At 44.1% G+C, this 17,984-nt stretch overlaps 1 protein-coding gene across 1 annotated transcript in view; it reads right to left on the bottom strand.

Annotated features, from left to right (window-relative positions):
• MYO5C (myosin VC) overlaps positions 1–17,984 on the bottom strand; it is a 121,412-nt gene that overhangs the window by 81,505 nt on the left and 21,923 nt on the right. The window contains exons 5-10 of the mRNA XM_007461908.1: positions 17,653–17,809; positions 15,333–15,476; positions 14,503–14,584; positions 13,226–13,333; positions 5,320–5,426; positions 1,827–2,092 (exon numbers count right to left, since the gene is read on the bottom strand). Coding sequence (XP_007461970.1) covers positions 1,827–2,092; positions 5,320–5,426; positions 13,226–13,333; positions 14,503–14,584; positions 15,333–15,476; positions 17,653–17,809 — 864 coding nt within the window. The remainder of the gene's footprint in view (positions 1–1,826; positions 2,093–5,319; positions 5,427–13,225; positions 13,334–14,502; positions 14,585–15,332; positions 15,477–17,652; positions 17,810–17,984) is intronic.

Raw genomic sequence — 17,984 nt, forward strand, 5'->3', positions numbered from 1 at the left:
GCGCGTCCGGAGCCTGTGCTCCACAACAGGAGAGGCCACAACAGTGAGAGGCCCACGTACCAAAAAAAAAAAAAAAAAAAAAAAAAAAGGGCTATTTATTTTAAAGACATTTTAAAAACACAGAAAAGAACAGAAAAAATATAACAGTCACATTTCCACCACAATGAGAGAGACTATTGTTGAGCAGGGCTATTCCCATTTAAAAGTCTGCTTAAATGATTACTGGCTGCTCAAATCCTTTTTTTTTTTTTGAACGGACAAGGTAAATAATTTACTAGACTACCCCAGCAATGTATCACTAATTTATAACTGTTGACAGATACTATTAATTGGGAGTCATATGTACAGTATTAACTTAGAATCTAAGTTAAACAAGGAACTCCCGAGGCACAGCCTCACATTAAAGAGCTGTGGGAAAAGCAATTTCTCTCTACATGGGTAAAAGTCCAGCGGCCCCTTCTGCCTGCCCTCCCAGCAGGCCAGCCGGCTCTCCCCTCCAAATGGGAAGGGGAGGGAGCTGCTTTTCCCAGGGTGTGGGGGGATACTCCCCAATCTCAGTGGAATACTCCGTGATGCCTTCCCTGGGACCATCTGCCCCTCCTCCCCCTGAGAAACCAGGGTGGGTCCTGGGAGGGCGACGGGGTTGGGCGCCGAAGCCCAGTTGCTAACAAACAAAAGCCCGGGTGCTAACTCCCCTCACACTGGCCAGGCCTCACTCACTCTTCATGGCTGTTCTATAAGTGTCTTTAGCACAAGTCTGACCTGGAAAAGCAGGACTGGGCAATGAAAAGAAGAAAAAAAACCCAGTGTGGGAACTTGGTTCCCCAAATGTATTAGAATTCTTGGGAGGGACTTCCCTGGTGACGCAGTGGTTAAGAAGCCACCTACCTGCCAATGCAGGGGACAAGGGTTCAAGCCCTGGTAAGGGAAGATCCCACATGCAGCAGAGCAACTAAGCCCGTGTGCCACAACTACTGAGCCTGTGCTCTAGAGCCCGCAAGCCACAGCTACTGAGCCCGCATGCCACAACTACAGAAGCCTGTGCACCTAGAGTCTGTGCTCCACAACAAGAGAAGCCACTTCAATGAGAAGCCTGTGCACCGCAACGGAGAGTAGCCCCCGCTCGCCACAACTAGAGAAAGCCCGCGCGCAGCAACGAAGACCCGACGCAGCCAAAAATAAATAAATAAATAAATTTATTAAAAAAAAGAATTCTTGGAGAATGGGGCAAACACATGACCCTCATGATCCAAGAATGGAAGAGGATTTTAGGTGTGAGGAGGCTGGTTGATAAAAGGCCTGGGTTTGAGTCTACCTCTGGCCCTGTGAGTGTGGGCAAGGTGCAGGACCGCTGGGGCTGTTAATTTCACCCTACGAAATGCGGAAGGTATGTCAGGGCTCTACACCTCACAGGGCCTCTATAGGGAAACAGAAGTGGGTGAGAGCCTCATACAGTGCTGGGTTTTCCCACCAGCAGAACAACTGTGAAAGAGTCTTCCTAAGGCTTAGTTGTTTCAGCTGTAAAATGAGGGTAATTATAAGGTTGTTTGAGGAATAAGAAGGTGCATGGAGACCACTCAGCATGGTAGCTGGCATGTGGCTTTGGATGTTGGCCATTATTGATTTAGAATTTATTTAATATACCCTAGAAAAAATACACTGTAGCCCAGGAGACTGTATTTAACATCCATATATATGCCAAAAAAGAGAACACCATCTTTCTGATCATGTGAAACACAACAGAGCAACCAGAACAAAATGACCTAAAAACAACAGGCATTTGACATTAAAATGAGGAAAGACAGGCTCACTGAAGAGACTCTTACCCATAAATGTCCAAAACACCAATAAAAGTGTGCTGCTTGCCTGAAAACTGCAAGGCTTGGTTAATTCTCTCCACAATGAAGTCAAACAGACGAGCGTAGATCTTTTTGGCCAGCGCGTCCCTGGCGTTGATGGCCTGGGACCTGGTCATGGGTTTCACCACAGTCTCGGAGTTTGTGATGATCTTGCGATTACACAGCCACTGAGCGACTCTGCCACTCTCCAGGCCCAGGAGCTCACAGAACACCTCCAGGTGACTGCCGTCCTCCTTCAAAAGCAAGACACAAGCCCCGTCAGGGCCACTGGGCCATCTAAACCGGCACTGGCCCACTCAGCCAGGCCCCTCGGCCTCTGCATGACCAGGCCTTAGGACACAGAACCAGGTCTGGGAGTGAAGCAGGAGGACCTGCAGTGGCACTCAGCCTGCACCTGGTCCCTGGCAGGGCACCGCTATGGTGATGCCAGGCAGCCCTGGGCTTGGTCCCACCTGGATTTTCGTTCTGGCCAAAGAATGTCAGTAGTGATTTAGGCCACAGAAGCAATCCTCTCCCCTCTCGTGTGCATGTGGACACAGCCTTGAAGCCTCTCTTCCCTTTGCATCACATCCAGGCCACCTGTCAGAGCCTACACTCACCCTGTCCCTCCTTGTGCTGTTGGGATTTGCCCGGGGGTTCTGGCCCAGGAGGTACCTAGGTGTCATTGTCAGAGAGAACATGGTGGGCTCCCTGGACTAAAGTAGCTTCCCAGCCAACTTGAGGGCTGTGGTGGGGACTCTTCTGGGACGCACAAAGTGAATCTTATTTCTCTCCCAAGCCTGGGCAGGAGAGCTGCCCCACTGGCCAGCAGGCAAGGAGAGCTCTCCTCCTGTTTGTCTTCAGGCAGCATGGACGAGGGGTCCTTGTCACTAGGCAAGGAGATGTGACACTATGTGACTGCACACCATCATTCCTCTCGGGAAGGGGAACTTCTGAGGCAGGCTGATCTGTAGACACCATCTCAGCCAATCGGGAAAACCACATGATTGCACTTAAAAAGCATCAGAAGGCTTCCCTGGTGGCGCAGTGGTTGAGAGTCCGCCTGCTGATGCAGGGGACGCGGGTTCGTGCCCCGGTCCAGGAGGATCCCACATGCCGCGGAGCGGCTGGGCCCGTGAGCCATGGCCGCTGAGCCTGAGCGTCCGGAGCCTGTGCTCCGCAACCGGAGAGGCCACAACAGTGAGAGGCCCGAGTACCGCGGTGGGGGGGGCGGAGATAACAACCTAAAAAGTCCTGCCACCAACCCACATCCCTCCTGACCAAGGTCACAATAATATGAAGCCTGTCTTTAATGTGTCTGATTCCCTCACTGGGGGAGGGGACTGGCAGAGCCATTGGTTTCCTTCCTTCTAAGCAGGAACCAAACCTTCTGAGTTAAAAACATTCAGCTACAGGTGCAGCTACTGGGGGAAACGCAAAGGGGCAGCAAGTTTTAAAAAGTAAGCTGGCTGCATCCGATTGAATCTGCCCAATATTTCAAGTTCTTGATGCAAATGACTGAAAATTACAGGACTGATAATTTTCTACAAAGATTTGACATCTTTTTTGTGGAATCTGTCTCCTAAGATTGATAGACAAAGGATTTTTAGTCTATCAATTTTAACTCCTCCTCCAAAATACTACCTTCACAACAAACTTCACAGGACAGAGTTCAAAGCAAGGGCATTTGTTGGGTGGAAATCAGGCCAGTTTCAGAAGAAAAAGTGCAGCAGCCCATTTCTGGGGTAGATGAGCCAGGATCCAGAGGGAGAACCACACCTACACACATTCCAGGCCTAGCATCACCTTTCTCCAAACTTCCCATTCCTTTGTGAAATGACTGACTCTGTCAGGGCTGAATATTGGTGGCGATGAGGGCGGGGCACTTAGTCTAGGAATCTGAGGAGAGGGAGGAGAATTACTTCCTGGTCTTAGGGCAACAGGCCAAAAACACACCCTCCATATCTGCTCAGGGCTCTCTCCCCTTAAACCGCAGGTCCCAGAGCTGAGAAATTACCAGGTGTACAAAATTAACAATTGTTCCCATCTGTTGTTTTGGGGACATGAAAGATATTGTTATGGACTGAATGTTTGTTTCAGTCATATAAAAAACTCATATGTTGAAGCCCTAACCTCCAATGTGATGGTATTTGGAAGTGGGGCCTTTAGGAGGTAATTAGGTTTAGATGAGGTCATGTGGATGGGGCCCCCATGATAGGATTAGTGTCCGTATAAGAAAAGAGACTAGAGCTTGCTGTCTCTCTCTCTCTGCCGTGTGAGGACACAGCAAGAAGGCAGCTGTCTGCAAGCTACGAAGAGGGCCCTCACCAAGAGTTCAACCATGCTGGCACCTTGATCTTGGACCTTCAGCCTCCAGGACCATGAGAAAATAAATTTCTGTTGTTAAGCCACTCAGCCTGTGGTATTTTGTTATGGCAACCAGAGATGACTAAGACACACATGTTAATACAAAGCTTTAACGATAAGAAGATTTTGCATTTCAGAGAAACATTTTTAACTGTGTGACTGTCCTCTTTACAGGGATATTGTTGAGAATACACAAACACATACCCCAGCAAGAATCACCACTCATATAATATTTATTGTTAAAGAAACACACATAAACTTATCTTGTGTCCATTAAATAAAGAAATCCATCACAAAACTTACATGGGAATATATTTCCATAGAGAGCACCACTGGTGTTTGAATCAGGCATGTGTCAGGAGGTAGGAGGTGTCCCTTCTACTAAAACTGTCCAGTGCCCTTCAGGCCCTGCATGATCTGCACCTTTCCCTCCTGCCTACCCCCCATTTTCTGGCCTCATCTACCACCCCTCCTTTCTCTCACTCCTTTCTGCATTTACCAACTTTTTGGCTATTTTTCCAATAACACTTCCTGCCTTAGGGCCTTTGCACCTGCTGTTCCCTCTACTTCAAATGTTCTTCCTCGAAGTGTGTGTGTGAAGTGACACAATTCACTTCCTTATGCAATTAGAAAGGCTTTCTCTGAATGCCAGATACAAAAGGCACAGCCCTGCCCCACCCCTACTCTGCTTAATTTTCCTTTTTAATGGCTATCGCCAGCTGCCAGAGCCTATAACTGTTTATTTTGTCTCCCCCTCCTCCACGTCCTTCCCCCAGATCATAAGCTTCATGAAGGCCTTCTGATCCTGTTTTGTTCACTGCTGTTTCTCCAGAGCCTATAACAGTGTCTGGCACAGAGTAGGCACTCAGTAAAAATTTGTTGAATGAAAGAAAAACAGAGAATGCATTTCCCCCTTCTCTACTGTTGCAAGGGGAAGAAGCTTTACTCTTTGACGGTAACCCATGGAAACCCCTACCTTCCTTGTTCCTGTTAAACTGGTCTCCCCAGTAGGCCCAATGTGCCTGGTGCTAAAATGCAAAAGCAGGGTAACCATGAGAGGTTTCTACTGATAATCCTCCCAACACAGGAAGGGTGAAACAAACACATATCTTACACTGACCGCCGATCTCTCGTTGCCCACTGCTACGATCTGCACATTGCCCAGATGTAGGATGGCTGCCAGGATCTTAAAAACATCCATCTGAAAATCTTCCTTGAAACCTGAAAACAAAATTTTTCCCAAATTAGGAATACTGCATTTCTTCTCTTGCTCAGTTACTAGTAAGATAAACACCTGAATTCTCTCATGACACTCTAGTACCATCAGTGCCAAGAGCTGGGACAAGGAACAATGAGTAGACCCCAGGGAAAATCTTTCTAGTTTGACGTGTGCAGACACACAATGTGAGCTGTACAACCCACCAGGTTTCCCTTTTGCTGTGGCTGCTAGGAAGTTCAACACAAAAATTAGTATCTGAGTAACCACTTCACGTCGGGCTCCTGGGAGAACCAGCTCTCATTCATTCTGTGTGCTGTGCTTTCTTGATTGTTAATTTTTTTTTTTTTCTTTTTTGCTCATAAGCTCTCTGGATGCTTTTTATGGTGGGTGCTGGAAGGAATTCATTTGCCCCTCCAGCTCTGCACCCTGCTCTCTGCCCCAGGGGCTGGCCTGTTTGGACCAAGGCAATGGGCTCTGGTGGGGTTTGACCAGTGGGGACCCTGGCAGGAGATCAGAGAGCAGGAGACAGGTGCTGGGTACATCTCCCCATCTCTTGCCCTGCAAAGTTGCCTCAGGCGGGCTGTGTTGCCGACTGACAGAATGTTACTGTTCCGAGTCAGCGCTGACTTTCCCCAACCTTCCCTTCAGGCTCTGTGCCTGAACAGAAAGGGCTGCTGTTTCCAGGTCCCTCTACTGTTCCTCGGAGCCCCCTTAGCCCCACACAGTTTGTAGTTGCTCCCTTCATAAATAAACCCTCCTCCTTTTATCCTATTTGAATGTGCGCCATGTTTCCTCGATGGGACCCTGACCAATGTATATGGAATATCACCTGTGAATGAAAAATGTTGCCTGCCATATCAGCAAACAATGGATGCTGTGGCCATCAGACCATCAGCCACTATGGCTGCCCACAATGGTGCACCCTGAGGGGATTCAGGATGGAGAAAAGCAGGATATGGGTCCTAGATAGCTAAGGTGCGTATCAAAGGAATGATTTCAATGAACCCAGACTCTTGAATCTTCCCATAAATAGAAAAGTGCTAAATTCCTTAATCTGAGATGTCTGGTTTTCTTTAATTAACAGTAATCTTTTGATGTTCTGACTTAAAACCCCTACATATCCTGGCTCCTCCCTTACCTCTTGGGAGCAGTCCCTAAGAGCTAGCTGAGAGTCTGTGTGCCAGGCTTAAGCCCTCAGTTTTGCCCTCCAAATAAAACATAATTCTCAACTTTTAGGTTGTGCATTTTTTTCAGTTAACAGGAGACCCTCGACTCCTCCAGCAAAAAAGCAGCAGGCCCTAAATGCCCAGTAAGAGCCACTGCAGCCACCTGCTGCTTCTGACTTGAGGATATCTGGACTATCTCAATAGTAGCTAGGTCACGTTCTTAAATAATTTCCAAACCTGGAGAGACTTCTCTCTACTAAGATCACACAAAATCAAAGTCATAGAAGATTTCAAACCTATGGGACCTAATTAAACTTAAAAGCTTTTGCACAGCAAAGGAAACCATAAACAAGATGAAAAGACAACCCTCAGAATGGGAGAAAAGATTTGCAAACAAAGCAACTGACAAAGGATTAATCTCTAAATTATACAAGCAGCTTATGCAGCTCAATATAAAAAAAAAAACAACCCAATCAAAATATGGGTGGAAGACCTAAATAGACATTTCTCCAACGAAGACATAGAGATGGCCAACAAACACATGAAAAGATGTTCAACATCACTAATTATTAGAGAAATGCAAATCAAAACGACAATGAGGTATCACCTCACACCACTCAGAGTGGCCATCACCAAAAAATCTATGAACAATAAATGCTGGAGAGGGTGTGGAGAAAAGGGAACACTCTTGCACTGTTGGTGGGAATGTAAATTGATACAGTCGCTATAGAGAAGAGTATGGAGGTTCCTTAAAAACCTAAAACTAGAACTACCATATGACCCAGCAATCCCACTACTGGGCATATACCCAGAGAGAACCATTAACTCAAAAAGACACATGCACGCCAATATTCATTGCAGCACTATTTACAATAGCCAGGACACGGAAGCAATCTAAATGTCCATCAACAGAGGAACGGATAAAGAAGATGTGGCACATATATACAATGTAATATTACTCAGCCATACAAAGGAATGAAATTGGGTCATTTGTAAGAGACGGGGATGGACCTAGAGACTGTCATACAGAGTGAAGTAAGTCAGAAAGAGAAAAACAAATATCGTATATTAACACATACATGTGGAATCTGAAAAAATTGGTACAGACAACCTTATCTACAAAACGGAAATAGAGACACAGACATAGAGAACAAACGTATGGATACCAAGGAGGAAAGGGCGGGGCGGGGGGGGGAGATGAATTGGGAGATTGGGATCGACACATATACACTACTGATACTATGTATAAAATACATAACTAATGAGAACCTACTGTATAGCTCAGGGAACTCTACTCAGTGCTGTGTGGTGACCTAAATGGGAAGAAAATCCAGAAAAGAGGGGATATATGTATACATATAGCTGATTCACTGTGCTGTACAGTAGAAACTAACACAATATTGTAAAACAACTATACTCCAATAAAAGTTAAAAAAAAAAATTTCAAACCAAAATTACATGGAAGCCTCCAGTTCAATCTGAGTCCAGGCATTTGCAGCTGTTCCATTTCGCGCTAATGCCTACATTTGAAGGACAGACGATTCTAACAGAAATAAACCCCTGAGCATCACCATGATAAATGACAGGTAAGTGATGAAGAAAAGCAACTAAATATACAAAGTTTGGGAATCTGCTCTGGCACTCCCACTCTCTGTACAATCCAGTGCTTACTTACCCCATGCTTTCCAAAACTGACAAAAGTGAAATAACAACTGCAAAGCAATGATGTCAAAGAAAGAACTTAAGACCTCACTTAAGTACTTATTTTTAGTAAGATAAAATCACTGCAAAAGCACCACTGGCCTGAGGGAGATTTCAATGAAAAATGTAGTGGTCAAGTTTCTTGAGCCTGAGGTCCAGGATAGGTGTGTTTCCAGAGTATTCTTCCTGTCAGAGATCTTAATGGCTATAGGTAAAGATCAAAGGATGAATTAAATGAGAGTCGGCAGAACAAAGGAAATGAGCTCTTGATCAAAATGCACCCCCATTCTGCTTCCTCAGTGGGTAACTTGTGGCTAGCTAAAGTACCTGTGATATTGTGATTTAAACTAAGAAGTATATACTTGGGCTTCATCCGGTTTCTTAACACACAGAACTTCTAAAGCCCCAGGAACTTCCTAACTTCTGAGAGAGATTAAGATGTCTTTTGTTAATGAGGCAATTTTGGAATGCCCCTAGGTCATGTGGGGATGGGGGCTGGTTGCCAGGGGAAACAACCCTGTGATTGAGAGGTGGAACTTTCAGTCTCACCCCTCAAACTCCAGGGAGCACAGAGGGGCTAGAAGTTGAACTAACTGCCAATGGCCAATGATTTAATCAACGGTGCCTATGTAATGAAGTCTCCATAAAACCCCAAAAGCACGAGGTTTGCAAGCCCCAGGTGAATGCGTGGGGACTGTGGAGAGTGACACACTCAGACAGCATGGAAGCTCCGTGCTCCTTCCCACATACTTGCCCCTGTGTATCTGTTCCAAATGACTGTTCCTGAGTTCTATCCTTTTATAATAAACTGATGATCTAGTAAGTAAAATGTTTCTCTGAGTTCTGTGAGCTGCTCTAGCAAATTAATTGAACCCAAGGAGGTGGTTGTGGGAACCTGTGATTTACAGCCATTCGGTTACAATCACAGGTGACAACCTGATCTGAAGTGGGGTGGGCTGGGGGCAGTCCTGTGGAACTGAGCCCTCAATCTGTGGGATCTGAGGCTTTCTCCAGGTAGACAGTGTTAGAATTGAGGCGAATTGTAGGACACCCAGCTGGTGTCCAGAGAATCGCTTGGTGTGGGGAACCCCCTACCCTCCCCCTCCCCCCCAGCACACACTGGAATTGGGTCTCAGAACCATTTTAGTACCTCAGAAGCAGAGCCAGAAGGGAAAGCAAATGAAGCTCTGCAGCAGGCATTATCCTTAGTACTTTCTACATATCACCTCGTCTAATGCTTACAACAACTATATAAAGTACCAGTACTGTTCCCATTTTACAGAGGGGGAAACTAAGGCATAGAAGGGTTAGGGAACTTGCCAAAGTTACAGTCACACAGGGTGTATCATGGCTAAGCGGTGTACCGCCAGTGACCACTGCAGTGTGTGAAAAGACCTGCGGAGCCATGAAGCTGCCTCAGCTCACCCCAGGGTGTATAAAAGTTATGGTTCCCTGATGACCCTGCACCGGGCAAAGAAGTCTGAGCAGATCTCAGAAGTCTGCTTATTGGGAGTGTTGTGAAGTGGATTTGTGTACTGAACTAGATGACCTCACTGCTAACCTTGTGTGTTTCTCCAAACTGTCTCCATAGCAAACCACAGCAATGGACAAATCAACCAACAAGTACGTGTTTAACAATTACATTTAAAAAAGGTATCTGCCCAAATGTGTTATAAGCCTATGTATGATTCATGTTGGGCAGTCTGCCCTTGAGGGAGTCTCTGTCTAAGATGATAACACTGAGACACAAACAAGAGGACGCAGCCAACGGGACAAGCAGTATACACGAGATATTCACATTGTTGGAGACATGCTATTAGACAGAACTTTCTTTGGGGATGAAATGTTCTTTATCTGTGCTGAACAATATGGCAGCTATTAGCTACATATGGTCATGAGCATTTGAAACATGTCTAGCGCAACTGAGAAATGAATTTTAAAATTTATTTCATTTTAATTAATGTAAACAGTCACTTGTGGCTAGTAGTTAACTGTGTTGGACAACGCAGGTTTAGAGACCATGAAATCAACACACAGCATGAGATTATTGGCTGTGGGGGTCACAGGATGATGGCAATCTCAAAGTTATAGTGAGTTCCATGCATGAATCTACTCCACAGCAGCAAACAGACCTCTGAGGCCTGCTCAAACTTCTTTGCCTGGCCAGGGGTCCTCAGGGGACATCCATGTTTAAACGCACTGGGGTTGAAGCTTAGCTTCTTGACTCCACCCACGAATCTTTTCACAAATTGCAAGAAAACTATAAGGAACCCATCAACTATGCTCACTCTATCACCTAGGACAAGGGTCAGCAAACGTTTTCTTATTAGGCTTTGCAGGCTATAGAGTCTATGGCACAAGTACTCAACTCTGCCACCATAGCATGAAAACGGCCATAGATCATACTTAAATGAGTGTGGCTGTGTTCCAATAAAACTTTATTTACAAAAACGGGCTGCAATCTGCCAACCTCTGGCCTAGGACATTTTTTAGTGATTCACACTTTGAGGTCATGCTTTCATTAAATGTGTACTGATCTCTCATTCTGATAGAGCATGCCACAGTTCATAAACCAAGAGACGTTATCTCTTAATCCTCACAACACCCCCAACAGCTACTGTGGTGGCTACTCTCCAAAGATGACCCCCAATGCATTACCCTCCCATTGTTCATGCCCTGTGTAGTTTTCTCCCCGAGGGTCATAAGTCTGAGCTGGCCCTATGCCTTGCTTTTGATTATTAGCACACAGCAGCAGTGATGCTGCACTGCTTCCGAGGCTGGTTCATAAAAAAACCTGCAGAGTCCACCTGAGCCTGTCGGAACTAGCTCTGGGAGAAGCTAGCCACATGTGACCGGCATGCTGTGAGGAAGGCCACATGGAGGAAGAGAAATGCCCACCTAGCCCTCAGTAGTTCTAGCCATCCCAGCCCATGTGACAGAAGAAGCCCTCAGCTGATCCAGTCCTTGCCACCACCATACGAGAATCCCCAAGTAAGAAGTGCCCAGGTGAGCCCAGTCAGCCCGGAATCACAAGAGATAATAATAAATTGTCATTTTAAGAAAGATAAAGTTCTTAGAGGACTCATAGCCATGTCCAATGCATGCATGTGGAGGAACATTAAGAGCTGCATATTTCTCTACAAAGATTTTTTGTTCAGTTTAAGTGAACTTGGCAAAATTAAATTTTGTAGCAAAAAAAAGATCTGATCTTTTTAAAATTAGAAGTTTTGTTAGAACGACTGATTAGGGTAGAAATTGAATGCTAGTTCATAAATTCCTGATGGAAAGGAAGAAGCCCAAAGTTAAGGCACTTTTTATTTGAAATGTCTATCTCGAGGTTTTCACACAGCTCACATATTAGAATGAGAAGCTTCTACATGATTATTTCTTCTCTTTTAGGTATACCATTGTTCTCAAATATTCTCATTCAGATTTAGTAGGTCTGGGGTGATATCTAGATATTAGAATTAAAAAAAAATATCTTCTCAGGTGATCTGATATTCTAGTATTCAGAACCACTGGCAATAAGTCACTGTTTCTCAAAGAGTTATACTCTTAGTTAAGATCATTTATTTATTTTTTTAATAAAATTAATTATTTTTATTGCTTCTTCAAGGATATTCTTTTTTCCTTTTTTTTTTTTTTTAAAAATTGGGGTATGGTTGTTTTACAATGTTGTGTTAGTTTCTACTGTACAGTGAAGTGGAGTTCCCTGTGCTATACAGCAGGTTCTCATTAGTTATCTATTATACATATTAGTGTATATGTGTCAATCCCAATCTCCCAATTCGTCCCCCCCTCCCAAGAATATTCTTAACTTTTTTTTTTTTTTGCAGTGCGCGGGCCTCTCACTGTTGTGGCCTCTCCCATTGCGGAGCACAGGCTCCGGACGTGCAGGCTCAGCGGCCATGGCTCAGGGGCCTAGCCGCTCCACGGCATGTGGGATCTTCCCGGACCGGGGCACGAACCCATGTCCCCTGAATCGGCAGGCGGACTCTCAACCACTGCGCCACCAGGGAAGCAAAGTAAAACTTTTTTTTACTGTGAGCCCATGGAGGTGAAGAATACTTTGACTACTGCTATCATCTGGTGCCCCTTCCATAAGGTTTCTTTTTTTTTAAGGATTTTATTTATTTATTTATTTATTGGCTGTCTCGGGTCTTAGTTGCAGCACACGGATGGGATCTTCGTTGAGGCATTGGGGATCTTTTGTTGTGGCGAGCGGGCTCTTCATAGCAGCATGCGGGCTTCTCTCTAGTTGTGGTGTGCAGGTTTTCTCTTCTCTAGTTGTGGCACGCAGGCTCCAGGGTGTGTGGGCTCTGTAGCTGTGCACACGGGTTCCAGAGTGCGTGGGCTCTGTAGTCGTGGAGCGCAGCTTCAGAGCATGTGGGCTCTGTAGTTTGCAGCACTTAGGCTCTCTAGTTGAGGCATATGAGCTCAGTAGTTGTGGCACACGGGCTTAGTTGCCTGGTGGAATGTGGGATTTTAGTTCCCTGACTAGGGATCGACCCCGCGTTCCCTGCATTGCAAAGTGGATTCTTTACCACTGGACCACCAGGGAAGTCCATGCCATAGGGTTTATTTATTCATTATTTATTCATTCATTCATTCATTTTTATTGGAGTATAGTTGCTTTACAATGTTGTGTTAGTTTCTGCTATACAATGATGTGAATCAGCTATATGTATACATATATCCCCTCCCTCTCACCCCCTCTTCAATCCCACCTGTCTAGGTCATCATAGAGCACAGAGTTGATTTCTATATCTTTTAAGGGAAAAGCACCTTTTTGACTGCTTGGCCTCCAAATATGTTTTTTGATTGGCTCATCTTAAAATGAGAATTTATTAGGTGTCTTCAGAACACATGCATGCTGGGCATCCCAGCCTTTTTGGAGAAAATGGCCACTCCTGGGATAGGATGCTTTCACTTACCCAGTAGTGTGAAGGTCTTCTGAGTCTCTATCATGTCGGCTCTGTCATTCACGCCCTCAATGATGGTACTGCCCCCCATTCTCGTATAATTAAATTCTTCTGCACTCCCTGAAATCAAAAGTAAGGCTGTGATACCTGTGACACAGAAATTTGAACATACATGTACATCAGAAGCGAGAAGAAAAGTTCACACTTAATGTGCTATCTTAAGCACTTTACAAATGTCTTTCCATTTATTCCTTAGAATTCTACGTTGCTGACTCAGAAGCTGAGGCTCAGAAAAGTGAAGTGGCCTGCTCATGGACCCACAGCTGACCGCAGGGCAAGAATTAAAACGCAGGCCTGACAAAAGCGCATGGCTTTTGTTCCCATACATAACAATTTTATACAGCATGACTGAGGTTTACTGAACGTACGATTAACTGTAGAAAACTTGATAAGTTTTGATAAACATATCAAGTTTATCAAACTTGATTTATATGTTTTGATAAACATATACTGTTATAAAAACATCACTATGGTCAAGATAACAACCATATATGCATCTAATATTTGAATGGTAGGGGAGCCTTCAGAAAGCTCTTCCATGTTCGCTCTTCACATTCTATTTGGCAGACAAGGCACGGATATTATCACCATACGAAATCTGAAGAAACTTAGATTCTACAAGTGCAAGTAACTTCTCCAGGATTAGGGAGTGTGCATTCAACTCCGAGACACCAGGCAATTCTGTCTACCAGCATGGCACAAACGACCAAGACAGGAGAGCCGAGATACCACTGGAGCTGGGCCATTTGCACTAACCGACAAATAGTTCCTTAATTATGGTTACGATTAATAATGATTTTGAGTCATCAAGGAAATTCAAATTATGATAGAGGTACTCTGTCTCAGAAGACACGGAAACATGTCATAGCTGTTAGAAAAATGACCATCTAAGAAGTTCAGATAAAAAGAAAAGTTTGGGGACTCAGATCAGTAAGTCCCAGTGGTCAGAAGGCCTTCTTCAGGTAGTTCTAGTTGGACCACAATCACTCTGGAGCTTTGAAAACAACCCTGGAGTTGAAGGGGTCCCCTATTCCTGGACTCCCTTTGCCCCTAACTAATCTATCTCCTTAGTTAAATGCATCAATTCCACCCCTGGAACCCAAGGATCTTATGCTTTTGGACAGAATACTTTTTTTTTAAAGTGACGATATTATAAGAAGATGAAATTAACCTAGAATTTAAATTCCCACATAAAAAAGAGACTCTTCCACACACCATGCATTACGTACCCAATTTAAGATGTTTAAATTCCGACTGCTGTGCAGATGCACAAAGCTGATAGAAAATGTGGTAATTTCGCTCATTTTCTGACTGTAAAATAAAGAAAAGACCTGAAATTACACAAGCCCTTTACAAATGAAAATGTGAGGTTTTCAACAAGAGGGTCTTAGATGGCTAATCTGGATTGACAGTTCTGCTCTCATGGACACAGACATCTACGTGTGTTTTTGCTGTGACCCAACTTCTTGCCTCCACTGGCTCAAAGAGGGAGAACTGGTGGCCCAAGATCACCTTCCAAATAACCACCACAGAGAAAATGTTATTAAACGAAACATTCTACGAAATGGAAATAACGTGGTTAGTACCAGGTGAAATTTTAAAGGAACTCCCTGCAACACAAGGTTTACTGTTACTCTCCTTCTGGGCCAAAACGATGAGAATTTTCTCCATTTTATGGACAGAAGCCTTTTTCTTAAACCCCACCTCTCTAGATCTGATCCCATTCCCTTCCTGATACAAAAGCCAGTCTAACAGCTTTGTCTATTTCAAGTAGTCTCTGTGTTCTAGAAAGATAAACTTGATTTTTAAATGCTAAGGATTTACATGCCTAAAACTGAAAGTCAAACTTTTCCCTCAACCATATAATTCCACTAATACTGCACCTATTCATCAATTTTCATTTTTAAGAAAGAGAAAAAAAAAAACCCAAACTGCAAATGAAATATAGGAAAACTGTATTCTTCAAGTCACAGAACAATGTAGGTTGTCTAATGAATATATGAATGTGAACCATACTACAAAAGTTGGGGAAAAGGAAATTTAATATTTTTATCCTTACTTGAAAGACAACTCTGGATTTCTCCAGCAGGTAAGTTCTCATGTTGGCTCCTATAATTTGATTTCTCTCATCAAAACTGATTTCTGTGTATTTCCCAAACCGACTGCTGTTGTCATTGCGGGTGGTCTTGGCATTTCCAACAGCCTACAAAACGTAAGTAACAACATTAAAAAAACCTTTGCATCAATATTACTGGAGCAGTTACAGTAAAATCCAGTCCTGTATGCTGGGGAAAAGTCTGATTATAGAGGGAGGCCGGGAGGTAGGGGCTCGCAGGGAATAAGACACATCCTTAGGTCTCCTCAGTCTCACCTCAAGGCTCTCCTCAATCTTACTGAGACACTGAGCGGGATCAGAAAACACACGGGTTCTGATGTTCCAAGGCCCCAGGTTCCTTTTTTACTATCTGTGTGATGCTAGAAAAGTTATTCTCTTTCCAAGTCTCAATTTCTCTAGCTGTAATATGGGGAAGTATGCATCTTACAGAGTTGGGAGAATTAAATGAGATAATATACAGTGCCTCAACTCATCTATGCCTAAAATATTAGAGATGCTCAATTCAAAGTCTACATCCTTCATCCAACCTTTATTTCTGTCCTTATCCCTTACCACTTCCTTACTCGAACTTTCTACTCAACCAAAAAACTGCCTCCTTCCATCCCTCCCACACTGAGCATGATTTTTTCCTTTTACTTCTGCTACTGAATTCTGTCTCTCCTCTTGCCCACCCCGCTCTCCCTTCCTGGGCACCTTCCATCTGGAAGTACCCTTCCTGTGCACACACGTTGCATTCCTGTCCAGGCCATCATGCTTTTGGACAACATGTATTTACTGGCAGGTGAAGGTAAACCAAATAGACATGGTCCTGCCTTCATGGAGCTTACAGTAGTGGGTGAGACCAACCCTAAACAAATAACCACACGATATCATCTACTGGGCATTTAACACGGTAGTGCTTCTTGACAACCTTTCTACTGCCATCTTGGATCATGATTTATCTTTCTATTCGAATTTAAAATATGTTATGTTAGAGGAGTCTTAAAACTTGGGGATTGAACCTTATTTTCATTACTTCCTGTATTATTTCAGCACAGTGGCTTAAACAAAATAGGTGGTCTGATAAATATTCATGGAGGATTTTGATTCAAGAAAACAGGGAGAAAGTGTCTAGGAATCTAACGTTCTTACTTATTTGCTATGCTTCCAAATAAATCCAAATCAATCCTCTTCCCAATTTGCAAGGCAGCCAGAGTTGGCCGCTGGGCCCTCTCATGAGCTGTCAGATGCCCCTTCTTCCTTGAGGGTTGTCTCCTTACCCCTGGGTGCCATTGTGGTTGGCCTTGCTCACATATCTGAGCCAGTCAGTGGTGTGCTGATAAATCACTCTCGGGGAGGGGAGGAGGAACAGCCTGGATATGTGACATTTGCCAATTTGTAAGGTGTAAATACTTCCACCATGACTGATTTCAAACTACCAAAGGTTTAACAATAACTTGCAAAAGAATTCCTGAATGTTTTAACAATCAGCTCATGAAAGTTGGTGCTGGTTGGCTGGAGAACACCACTGGTCTTGGTGTACCAGTTGTCTCTGTGGTTGAAGAAACTTCTCCTGGGATATAAACGTAAACAGGGGACTCCTGAAATCCTGATGGTAGAATTTCTAGCCCAGCAGGTAGAGGAGAGAGGCCTTAGAAGCAGCAATCTATGCCCCAATCTCCTTCAAATCCCACCGGAGAACAGACTCCCTTGCTCCTTCCCTGCCCTCACTTCTTTGGTTTTTAAAGGAAGGGAACTCAAGTTAGCAAGGACAACATACAGGCATACCTTGAAGATATGGTGGGTTTAGTTCCAGACCACCGCAATAAAGCAAATGTCACAATAAAGCAAGTCACACGAATTTTCTGGTTTCCCAGTGCATACAAAAGTTATGCTTACACTATACTATAGTCTATTAAGAGTAAAACAGCATTATGTCTAAAAAAACAATGTATACACCTTAATTTTAAATATTTTATTGCTAAAAAATGCTAACCACCATCTGACCCTTCAGCAAGTCAGAATCTTTTTGTTGGTGGAGGGTTTGAAATACTGAGAGAGTTACCAAAACGTGACACAGAGACAAAAGTGAGCAAATGCTGTTGGAAAAATGCGCTGATAGACTTGTTCGATGCAGTATTGCCATAAACCTTTAACTAGTTAAAAAAGAAAAGAAAAAAAGCAATATCTGCAAAGCGAGGTATGCCTGTATACACGAACCAGCTCACTTCTCCATACACGCCTCTGCCTCTGTCCCCGCTCCCCACCCCCACGGGGTACACACCTCAGTTATGGGGTTTGACGCCAGAACCTTGTCTTCCACGCGAGCATTAGTGCTGGACTTGCTGACGGTGGCGAAGTACCTCATGGCATAGCGAGCAGATACTGTCTTTCCAGCACCCGACTCCCCGCTTACAATTATTGACTGATTTTTATTATTTCTAAAGCAAATAAATAAAAGGATTTTTTAAAATATTCATTTCTTCCTATTAGGCAATATATACTCATCAAGAAAAATGCAGATAAGCCCGAAGAAGGGACTTTATCACTTGAAAGTAACTGTTTTCAACATACCAGTGCATTTCCTTCTAGTCTTTTTCTCTGTGACCCTGCTGA

This window comes from Lipotes vexillifer, unplaced genomic scaffold (assembly GCF_000442215.2).
Source record: "Lipotes vexillifer unplaced genomic scaffold, Lipotes_vexillifer_v1.1 scaffold283, whole genome shotgun sequence".
In the NCBI taxonomy this organism is placed as follows: Eukaryota; Metazoa; Chordata; class Mammalia; order Artiodactyla; family Lipotidae; genus Lipotes; species Lipotes vexillifer.